At 40.1% G+C, this 12,175-nt stretch overlaps 1 protein-coding gene across 1 annotated transcript in view; it reads right to left on the reverse strand.

The window, feature by feature from the left end:
- Positions 1 to 5,559: 5,559 nt before the first annotated feature.
- The window catches only part of SLC9B1 (solute carrier family 9 member B1), a 47,073-nt gene continuing 40,457 nt past the window's right edge, over positions 5,560 to 12,175 (reverse strand). Inside the window, exons 9-11 of the mRNA XM_007191122.2 lie at positions 8,647 to 8,755; positions 7,953 to 8,089; positions 5,560 to 5,845 (exon numbers count right to left, since the gene is read on the reverse strand). Coding sequence (XP_007191184.1) covers positions 5,633 to 5,845; positions 7,953 to 8,089; positions 8,647 to 8,755 — 459 coding nt within the window. The 3' untranslated portion in view covers positions 5,560 to 5,632. The remainder of the gene's footprint in view (positions 5,846 to 7,952; positions 8,090 to 8,646; positions 8,756 to 12,175) is intronic.

Below are 12,175 nucleotides of genomic sequence, written 5' to 3' on the forward strand. Positions count from 1 at the left end.
TGAGATCAGGACCTGCATGAAGCAGGTTGTTTGGGAGGTGATCCCCAGTAGGGGAGTGGGGAAATGAAACAGGGAGGGGAGGACAGACATGAGAGGGTACACTGTATAAGCAAGAAACTGTGGCTGAGCCCCCGGGGAAATTCTGGGAGCCAGGGAAGGACCCTTACCTGAGAGCATCCCACCCAATGGCCTGGAAGGTGGGGTATTTATCCACCAAGTCCCTTCCATCAGTGCTGGAGGATGGCTTCCAGGAAGGGTCAATTCCTTTTCCTTCCAGCCTGCTGTGCAGGTGACAAGGTGCAGGGTGGGGTGGGGAGTGGGCACAGGAGGCCAGAAGAGCCTTGAGCAGGGAAATGTACGCTGCAGCTGGAAGGGATGTGGGTAGGGCACCAGCAGTGTCTGTTATGGGGCTGTTGTAGGGCTTTATAGGCTATTAATTGATATACAGCTACAAAACGGGGGCAGGGGTCATGGTGGGTCCTGTATACACATGGGTGTAGACATCAGGGACTAGGTCTGCCTGCCTGAAGCAAAGACCTGACCACAGTGGCTTCACCACGTAACAAAAGGTCCAGCAGTGAGCAGCAGGGACAGGGACAGCAGCTCCCCAGAGGGGCCCAGGCGCCTCTTTCTACTCAGTTCCCTCCAGCATTGGCTCTTGTGCGTATATCCATTGCCCCCAGGGTAGCTCTCCAACCTCCAGCATTGCTTCTGCACTCCAGGCATGGTGGGGGCAAAGGGAAGGGCAAAAGGGAGGCTCCAGCCGGTCAGCCTCTTTTTACAAAGAGCTTCCAGAAAGCCCCACTTTCTAGAAGAGTTTCCAGAAAGCAACTTCCACTTGTATCTCGGGGACCAAGATGGCAGCTTTTGGCCAAGACAGCTGCAAGGGAGGCTGGGAAATGTATTTTAGGTGAAAACAGGACCGCCCAGAGCAAAGCTGGTTTGGGTTAGTGAGGAAAAAGGAGTTAGAGAAGAAATGGGAGGGCAGAGGGCAAGCCCCAGTGGACACCATTTCTAGAGGAGGAAGCCAGCTTGTTGTGACCCTGTGGGGGGTCTGTGTGCAGTCTGGCCGGCGTCCTTGTGGAGGAGCCCAGCGTCTCTCTGCTCAGCAGATGATGATGGAGTGTCTCCAAGCCTGTTTATGGCAGCATTCAGCTGGGGTGATAGCCGCTACTCTAGTGCTGTTGAAAGCCTGCTCTGTACCTGGCGCTTTGTACATATTTCACTTAATGCACTCAATGCCCTTGCAAGGCAGCTCTGCTTGAGCCACTTACTGATGGAAAGACAGGAGCCCAGTAATTGGCCCGAGGTGAGATGCTGTTGGCAAGGGGGCCAGATTTGGTTTCCATCACAACTGTATCCTATGGAAATTCAATGCTTTGCTTTAACCGCATGGGCCTACAGGACTGGTAGCTGCTTTGCAGGAAGAAGGTCATCTGTCTCTTTCCAGACCAACTCAGTCTTTCCCTCCCTACAGTCACCCTGTCCCACATTTACCTACAGCTCAAAGTCACACTCCCTGACTCTTGCTGAATAAGAACACCCAGATTACCCAAATTAGACCATCAAGAGGCCTGCCAGATTTAGCAAATAAAAATACAGGACACTAGTTAAATTTGAATTCAGATAAACAATGACTTTTGGTATAAGTATGTCCCATGCAATATTGAGGACATACTGAAAAATCGTTCAAAAAATTTTAACTGGACACTCCATATTTTATCTGACAGCCCTAACACGAATGCCTCGCTGGCTGTGTAACTCACCAAGCTCAGCCCCTTTCATTTTATCGGCAGGAGAACATGTGGCTTTCTCCCAGGAGGATGCACGGCACATTGGTGGTGGTGCCTGAACTATATCCAGGTCCCAGGATCTGAGGCCCTGACTTTTTCACCAAACCAAGAGAAGCAGGCAATGGCAGGTCCTAAGTGAGGCAGGGCGGGCCTCCTCGGGTGCAGGTGGAAACTTTACCCATGGATGGTGGGCAAGGTTGAGTCTAGCCTCAGCTCTGCTTCCAAAACCCTGTGGGGCCTGGAGCCCGTCCTTTCATTTCTGTTTCCCCACTTGCTGCAAGGGAGCTGGACTAGCCCGGGTCTAACACTTAAGTCTGAATGCCCAAACACACCCTGACGTATATTATCTCCACTTAGCAGCTGTGGGATTCTGAGCAAGGCGTTTCCTCCTGGAGCCTCAGTTTTCTGCTCTGTAAAATGGGGATGTCAACACCTGGTGGGGTCACTGCCAGGACCAAGGAGCTGTGCCGTATAAGGCACCCTGCACAGGGCCTGCAAGCTGCAGGGGCTCTGGACGTGGATGTGCCTGTTGTCTCTGACAACCTCTCTGCCAGGATCCGTCCTGGAACTCATGGTGACAATAAGACCTTGATCGACCACCTGACAGGTGCTGAGTGTGTCGCCTGGTCTCATGCTCGTCCCCACGGCCGAGCCTCTTTGCTGAAGTGACTCCATTCACCAGGCACCATGGGGTCTGGCTTGGGTTTAGGTTTCTCACACCCCTCCAGGGTGCTGGCAGTGCAGGACCCCATGCCACTGTCCTAGGTGGGATGCGGGGCTGGGGTGGGGGATGATGCTATTGGGGTAGTCCTGATGCAGAGAGGTCCAGATGCAGGAGCTCCGTGGTGCCTCCTTCTAGGTGCCCCGTCCTCCTCGACCCAAGTCTTGGCCCAGAAATCTGACTCCCTCCAGATCCAGTCACTGAGGCCCTCCAGGAGGGGTGCCTCCACAGCTCCGGGCCCAGCCTGTGCATGAAGTACCCCAGGGAAACCAAATCACTGGGGGTGATGGGGCTCACGACGAGACCACGGTGCCCTCGGACTGCAGGAGTGACAACTGTACTGGGTATGCCCCCTGGCCAGCAGAGCTGAAACGTAATTATCTGAGCTGGACTTGCGTTCAAGGAGGCACAGAAAGAAATAGAATTGATGTGTGACCCAACACACACAAATAGAATTAAAACCAAACCCATGCAAAACAATAGTCACTCTACTTCAGGGGTACACTCTGACACTTTGTCTTCTTTTCTATTTCATATTTTAAAACTGTTGGGCACAGCCCACCAAATTGATTTCAGGACTTCCTAATAGGTCACGGCTACAGTTAAATAAATCTTTCTTGGGCATCCTCACTGCAGGCCCCTTAGGTATGATTACCGGAATCTATGACTGAGCAGGTTGGCGTTCTGGCCTGAACTCTTTCCTCTGTTCACTCTGGGAGGCAAGAAACCTGGGCCAGACATCTAGCGCTGCCTGCCTGCAGGGACGGGCTGTGGTGGGTGAGACACTGAGGACTCTGAGAGTAGAGGTGGTTGATAATCCTGCTGCTGTAGAATGAGGTAGAATGTACAGCTGAGCTGTTAGGAGCACTGGCTCTGGAGCCAGACTGGGTGTGCAGACACTGCCACTTGCTAGCTGTGTGACCCTGGGTAAGTCACTTTACCTTCAGGACGCTCAGTTTCCCCATCTGTAAAATGGGGCTGATAGCAGGACCTCATCGGATCGCTGTGAGGATTACATGGGTTCCTACACCAGGTCTGGCGTGTGGGGGGTTCAGTAAATATTAGCCAGGGTGGTCATCATCATGGCTGGCTTCACAGGTGTGCAACCTCTCAAGTCTCACAGAGTCCCACTCTCAGAAGGACTTCGTTTAATGCTTTGCTGTCGCCATCTTGAAAGTCTTAGTAATCTTTTCCTTGAACTTGTGCTCTGTAATTGACGTCTGACAGGACAACAGAGTATGCACGTGGGATGTGCCAGGTTGCAGTGCCCACAGGCGCAGTGGGCAGCGCTCCAAGCAGCTAGCTTGGTTGCTGGGCTACGCAGACACACATATGCCTGGGGTGGCCTGGGGCACTGTGGGCTCCTGGATAGGGGGTGGCCGGGGCTGGGACCTAGGCCTGGGTTGCTGGTGGTGATGGTGGCAGCAGTAAGAGACACTGGGAGAGATGAGGCACTCTATCCCTGGAGCCTGTCCTGGGGGGACCTACATAAATATTAACTCTCGGGCCTGAGGGCCAGGGTAGGAACTGCAGGGGCTCAGGCAGTAAATTATTACAGAATTGAAGTGCGCACACAGACATTGCAATACAGCATGCCAGGAGTTATTAGAACTCTTCAGTGAACTTAGAATCTCTGGTTTTGAAAGCTATTGTAATGCTACAAATATCCAAAGGCTTATAAATAGAAATTAAATCTAAAGATTGTCACATTTGATGGTAAAAAACATGATATCCATATCAAGCTTTGATGAACCAATGATTAAAGAGGAAGACAATTTTAAAATAAATTTCCCTTGTAATTCAAGGTATAGCGAAAGAATGCATAAATAGGTGATTGAACTATATACAAGTCATGAAGCCACTTTTGGTTTCTGGTATAACCTCCACAAGTTATAGGAAATGTCAGACAGTAAACATTAAAATATCATTGTATACATTGATACATTTACAATGTATCGTTGTATACATTTACATTTAAAACTAAATTCAGGCTTACATGAAACTGATTTGTATGAAGAGTTAAATCTTTTTAGAAAAAAACATTCTGCAAGAATCATCAGCTCTAGATGTACTAGAATTTGTATTTCAAAATAATTTATCAGAAATGTACCCCGATGTGATCACAGCTTGTAAAATACTCTTAACAGCTCCAATAATGGTTTTATCAGCAGAAACTTCCTTCTCAAAATGAAAAATTATCAAAAATGTTTTGTGATCGTGCATTTGTCAAGAGCAACTGATGTCACTTTCCATTATATCGATTGAAAATGAGTTGCTAAAAGTATAAATTTTGATGAACCTAATACACAAATTTGCACAGAAGCAGCCAGGAAAATCTTATCACCAAGCTATCATGTTAATAAGATATTATTTGTTGTATTATATAAATTATGACACCAAAAGTTCATTTTTACAATTTGTAAAAGTGTATGTTGTTACCCATGTGTCACTATTGTCCTTATAATATTGTGTGCATAATAAAATAGTCTAAAGGGAAACACTTTATATTTAATTCTTTTAACTGCACTTCTTCCCTGTTTTTGAAACAAGGGGCCCCACATTTTTATTTTCCACTGGGCCCCACAAATTATGTAGCCAAGTGATGGGAACGCAGGTGAAAAGCACTGTATAAACTGTAGTAAAACCAGAATTTAAAATGCATTTAGTTGACCCACTTAAATTTGGTGTGTTTTATTCTTGTCATTTTTTTTTCTTTTTTCTGGTAATCTTTTTAACTGAATTACTAACCTGATGGAGAGTTCTATTTAGAGACTTATACTATCTTACCTTTCTGTCATTAGGTTCATTTAATTTTTTATTATGCTTAGTTTGTATTATGACAGTAAATCCAACCTGATGGAGTTCTTTAAACTTTCCTAGGGTATTTATAAATTTACTTTGTTCTTGAAATACATAAATACTAACAAGGCATTCTATTTTATATTATTTTTATTAAATTAACTTTGGAATAAGAAGTCACAGGAAACATCTGTAGTGAAATCATATATTTATTAACTCCTTGGTTCTGTGTAGTCTCCACATATTTGTACCTTTTAATTTTTCTCTCATGTAAGAGAATTCATTAAGAGAAGCAGGCAGGTGATGGCAAATCAACTTTTTAATGAAGTTCTAATCCTGCTAATTCCACTTTCATTTTGTTTGGATCATGGCGAGTAAGTACTTTAGGTCCCAGAATGCCAATAATTAGAGCTCCATTTGGAGCTGTGATCAAGATGGCTAGAAAAGCTATTGTCATCACATCCTTCGAATATGGTTCCAAATGGGGTGCACTGATTCTTGCTCTTTCTAGAGCCAGAGGACCTAATACAGCCTACATTTAGAGGAGAAAAAGATGAGGCATAAAGAAAAATGTTAAATGGAGTTAACACATAATAAAAGTAAATAGCCCTGTTAAAACAAATAACACCTAGCACTAGACTACTAGAAAAGAGACAAGACAAAGTGTTGAGGAATTTTCATAAATTACTCATCAATCCTATGTTCTTCCTAGCAAATATACCTGGAAGGGAGAGTGAAAAAGTGACAAACCAGTGTGCAGACATTTGGGGGCTGTTTTTGTTTTCTCGTCATCTCAGCTTTCCCCTGTTTAAATACATTTTTTGAGTGCTCACATTATTTTCAGAACCTTAGGAGTTCACCTGAAACCAGAGCTTTGCATATATGCCTTTACCATGTACCACTAGGTTCCTGGCTACAACGAGACAACACAAAATGCTAAGGTTTCTTACGGTTCTTTAGGATTTTGTTGTCTGTCTTCTTGTTCTTACTACTGGGAGGCAGTGTGATACAGTAAAACTGACAAGAGGTTTGGAATCTATACACTGGGCCCTGAGAGGTTACAAAGTAACTTGCCTAAGGTTATAGGCAAGTAACATGGTATTCAAAATAGGCAGCCTGGTCCCAAGGACCTGCTTTTCTAACCATGACGTATAGAGGGTTTTGTTGCATGGAAACTCACAAACTTCTGTTTTGGAATAACAATGGAGAAAATCTCAGGAAATCAAGACATTATATTGTCAGGTTAAACAGTCTGACTATAAGTAGCAATACCTTATCACTGAATCAGAGAGCAAAACTACAAGGTCTCCCTTTTCTCTCTCTCTTTCATTCATTCATCATTCATTCTTGTAGGCATGCAATGCTTATTTATTGTGTACCTCCTGCATGTTAGGCACTGTGTTAAGTGCTAGGGAAAAAGAATAACAGAAAAAACAAGCACTGTTCCTATCCTTCCTATATAGTCTAGTGGAGAGATTCAGTCATCAATCAAATAGTCATACAAATTAAATATATAATTTAAAATAATATATGTGCATTCATGTATGGTAGAGTGGGTGCCAGGCATAGGAAAGATATATTTTAAAAAGAATCAACATGTCTCTAGTTTAAAATCATAACACTTAGCTCTACAATATTCAGCAAAATGTAAAAATTCCAATTTTCAGATATACTCTTTTTTTTTATAATCAAAAAAAAGGTGTTTTTTTTTGAAGATTTAAACAATGTTTTAAATATAATGCAAATCTGCCACCTCACACTCTGATACCTAAAGGAAAAGCTCTCCTCACAGCATCTTGCAGCCCCACAACCAGCCCCTCCCCGTGCACAAAGTTGCTGCTCCCTCCCCCCCACCCCCAAGTTCATTCACTTTCAGGGGCTTCTCATGTGATTTTGGACTCACAAATAAGTTGTAAAAGTAATACAAAGACTTTTCTATATACCCTTCATCCAGATTTCCCAAATGTTAACTCTTGTATGACCACAGTACAATAACCAAAAATCAGAAAATTAATACTGATATAATATATATTATATATACACACACACACACACTAATCTAGAGACCTCATTCAAATTTCAACAACTGTCCAACTAATGTCCTTTTTTGGGGACCAGGAGCCAATGCCTGAACTAAATCCACTGCATTTAGTAAGTGTTTCCTTGGTCTCCTTTTATGGGAGACAGATCCTTAGTCTGTCTTTGTCTTACATGACCTTGACACTTTTGAAGAGTACTGGTCAATTAGTTTGCACACTGTCTCTCACTTTGCTTTTGTTTAATGTTTTCTCATGATAAGATTGACGTTATGTGTGTTTGGCAGGAACACCCAGAAGTAATGCTGTGCCCTTTTCAGCGCATTCAGATATACTCTTATTTTATGTCTTGGGAAAATAGGAAAATGTTTTTGTAAGTTTAGGAAGTATTTGTCATTAAAAGTACAATTTTCAATTTCAGAAAAATTGCTTTTAAAACTGAGTTTCTTAAAGATTACATTAATTTTAATGAGTAGTGACGATCAATCAAGCATTTTAAAAGTAAGATTAATGGCCCATATTTTGTGACTGGATGTTTTTTCATTTAGAATTTTTTTAAAAAACCAACATTAAAATAATTAGAATGACTTAATATGTTCTTACTTGGACTGTAGCTTTGGGCATCCACGATAAAGCAATAAATATTTTCTCCTTAAAATTAAAACCAGCAAAAGACATCAATACAAATGTAAAAGAAATTCGAACCAATAATGCCAAACTCAGTGTAGCAACACAAATGCCTGCAACAGATAAAAACAAACATAAATAACACAATATTTGGGAAGTAGTGGTTCTTTATGTCTAGAGATATGATTTGTAAATGGGTTGAAAGCATTTTAGGGCTAGTGTCTCTGTATATCTTTATTTTTTTAAGTAAAAACAATAATCATAAAAATACAAATATGATTGAGGCTTCTATGTAAAGTGCAAGAGATAATATGATGGTGGAGGTATGATGAAAAATAAGATAAATTACATTTATTTAATTCTGAGCTAACAGACATTGAACTTTTACTATAAATGAAAGTATTCAAAAGGTGCTAATGGTATCCAATATTTCCCCTCAGAAAAATTTCTAATCTCCATTTCCTCAGATCACTCAGGGAAGATATTCAGGGTTGTCTTTGGTTACAAAGAGCATACAGGATAAAGGAAGAACAAATGTATGTTACAACATGTGCTTCTGAAGAAGGTCCTTGTAGCATTCAAAGACATGTTGTAAATAAAAATAAAAATTATTCAAAGTTTTCTTAAATATTTTCGAATCTTATATTTTTGTGCCTCTGATCATTCTTACCAATAGCATTTGATTTAAGAGATGTGACAGATACTTCCGCTCCAACCAAACCGAAAAGAAGAGGTTGAAAAATATTCCATGCAGTTCCAATAATTTTTTGGACTCTAATCTGTAGAAAAGGGTAATAAATTTTCAGTTATTGTGACACATGTAAGTATTTGCATTTCAGAAGTTTAAAGTCTCTCAACATTTAATAAACTTAAGATATTTTATTTGTAGAAGAAATGTTAAAACAATAAAAATCAAATGAGTAGGTTAATTCTTTTACACAAACACTTAGAATTTGATTAAAAGAAATCTACAAAGCAATAAAATAAAAATATTATTTGGTAATTCTGTCATGGAACAAGTAAGGTCTTTGAAGATCCACACATGTTCTGATGGTACAGTAAGAGTTCTACATTTTGTTTGTAAGGCAACTGAACAGAGATAGAACTACATCATGCCTGATGAGAACATACTCAAGATCATTCAGACATTTCAGCTCTCAAAAATGAGTTGGGGGGACTTCCCTGGTGGCGCAGTGGTTAGGAATATGCCTGCCAATGCAGGGGACGCAGGTTCGAGCCCTGGTCTGGGAAGATCCCACATACCGAGGAGCAACTACGCCCGTGCGCCACGGCTGCTGAGCCTGCGCTCTAGAGCCTGCGAGTCACGGGTCCTGAAGCCCGTGCGCCACAACTACTGAAGTCCATGCACCGAGAGCCCGTGCTCCGCAACAAGAGAAGCCACCACAATGAGAAACCCGCGCACCGCAAAGAAGAGTAGTCCCCGCTCACTGCAACTAGAGAAAGCCCGCGTGTAGCAACGAAGACCCAACGCAGCCAAAAATAAAAAAATAAATAAATACATTTATTTAAAAAAAAAAAAATGAGTTGGGAAGACCTCCACTAAAAATTATCCTGGGACCAAATCCCATGAAAGTGAATCCTGATAGGTCCTAAACAACTAGGAAAAAAATTCTGGTAATCTGTTAGGCCTGCTTCCAAAAGGACCCATATTGAAAACATCAAAGTTATTTTCTCCTTAAAACCAAACCAGAACATTTAATAGATTCTAACTTGGTTGCCTGCCTGACTTCCCTTTCCGGGAATGAACTCCCCCAGTGCTGCTTCCACAATTACATGGTTATAGGAAAGGCCCCTAGTGACATCACAGTACTCTGGCTCTTTTCCAGGAATTTGGATGAAGAGATTTTAGTCTCAGTCTGGGTTTATCTTTTTTTACAGGTGGAGATACATAAAACTTTAATATCCTTTGTTTGAGGCATAAACTGTCTTCATAACTACTGCCCTTACGACTAGGTTTTCTGGTTGTCGTTTATAAAAGTAAGTTTAAAAAAGGAAGTAACAAAGGAAAACCAATATTACTCTTTCTTCTTTGTAGCACATTATCTTATTTGTTACTTTTAATCTTTAAAATCTATTTAATCTTTACTTTTTGATTTCCTTTATCATGTAAAAAAACTAGTAGTTTTCATTTATTTGTAATTTATTATTAGTGATTTAATTTCTCTTACAATTATGAATTTCTCAGAATACTAAACAAAATGCCCATATGATTTTTGGATAGGGAAGTTCTCAAGCTCATTCTAAAATTTATCTAACAAAGAATATGGGCAGGAACAGCCAAGAAATAATTTAAAAATAGGTATAATAAGAAGGAATCTTCTATATTAGATTTTGAGACATAAAACTACAGTGATTTAAAGTACAGTGGTATTGGCATAGAAATAGATAAGTTTAAATAGATTCCAGAAGTAAATTTATATATATATATATATATATATACATATATATATATATACATATGAGTTTAGCACATGTTAAAAGAGACACTTAAGTCATTGAATAATTAATGGATTAATCAATAAATACTTTGGCAAAAATAGATTATACAATTCATATGCATATATATATGTATGTATATATATGTATGTCTATGAATACATATATATAAACACACACATGTACATCCTTACCTCACATCATTCACAAAAATAGATTCCAGATGGATTAAAGAACTAAATGCAAAATAAAACAAACTACCAAAGTATTAGATAATATATAAGATGTTATAATGTTTATAATCTCATAATCTTGGGTGAAAAAATCTTTCTTAAACAAGATGCAGAACCCAAAACCAAAAAGGAAAAACTGACAGATTTGACTATAGGAAATTTTACTGCCATACAAAAGACATCAAAAACAAAGTTGAAGATAAGCAAAAATTACATGTAACATGTAGATAACAAAGAATTAGTAGCCCTAACATATAAAGAAACTCTATAAATTAGGAACAAAAAGGCTAATAAACCAATTAAAAAATGGGCAAAGAATATGAATCAGTAGTTATAAAAGAACATATGAATAGAAGCTTACTCCACTACTAATCAGAGAAATATAAATAAAGAATAACAATGTAATATAGTTTCTTACCCATCAGATTGTTAAAAAAAAAAAAAAGAACAATTGATAATACCCAAGATTGTTGATGGGTTTAGGTGTTAGGGACTCTCCTACACCGTTGGTAGTAAACAGTGTAAATAAAATCCTTTTAAGGGATAATTTGGCAGTACCCATCAAAATAGAAATGTACAATTTCTAAATCCAGCCATTCCACTTCTAGAAATCTATTCCTTCAGAAGTTCTCATACATTTGCAAAACCGCACATGAATAGGATTGTTCATGGAAGTACTGTTTGTAATAACAAAACATGGAAGTGATCTAAATGTCTACAGATAGAGGAGTGATTAGAGGAAATGATCTGGGAAGGAGATTTGATATTTGGCAATGGTGGGGGAAAGGGAGTCTTTTACATTGTATTCCATATGTGGGCCTTCTTACTGTTTTATTTATTTATTTATTTATTTATTTATTTATTTATTTATTTTTATAAATTTATTTATTTATATTTGGCTGCATTGGGTCTTCCTTGCTGCACGCGGGATTTCTTTTAGTTGAGGTGAGCGGGGGCTACTCTTCGTTGCGGTGCGCGGGCTTCTCATTGCGGTGGCTTCTCCTGTTGCGGAGCACAGGCTCTAGGTGCGCGGGCTTCAGTAGTTGTGGCATGCAGGCTCAGTAGTTGTGGCTCGCGGGCTCTAGAGCGCAGGGTCAGTAGTTGTGGTGCACGGGCTTTGTTGCTCCGCGGCATGTGGGATCTTCCCAGACCAGGGCTCGAATCCATGTCCCCTGCATTAACAGACGGATTCTTAACCACTGCGCCACCAAAGAAGTTCCCTTCTTATTCTTTTAATATTTATGAGCATATTTGCATGTATTAATTGTATAACTAAAATTTTAATAAATAAAATAATTAAATCAATAAAAGTTATATAATCATATTGCATTAAACTTGGGAAAAAGAGAGAGGCCTGATGTGATAACTCAACTTCTGACTGCATTTTAGTCCTTCTTCTAAATATTTTATTTCCTTGACTGATTCATTCACTTCCTTGAAGATACAAACTTATGGAACATCTTCCAACTAGAGTGCGATTTCCTAAAATATCCATTATAGATGTAAAAA

Source organism: Balaenoptera acutorostrata, chromosome 5 (genome assembly GCF_949987535.1).
Source record: "Balaenoptera acutorostrata chromosome 5, mBalAcu1.1, whole genome shotgun sequence".
In the NCBI taxonomy this organism is placed as follows: Eukaryota; Metazoa; Chordata; class Mammalia; order Artiodactyla; family Balaenopteridae; genus Balaenoptera; species Balaenoptera acutorostrata.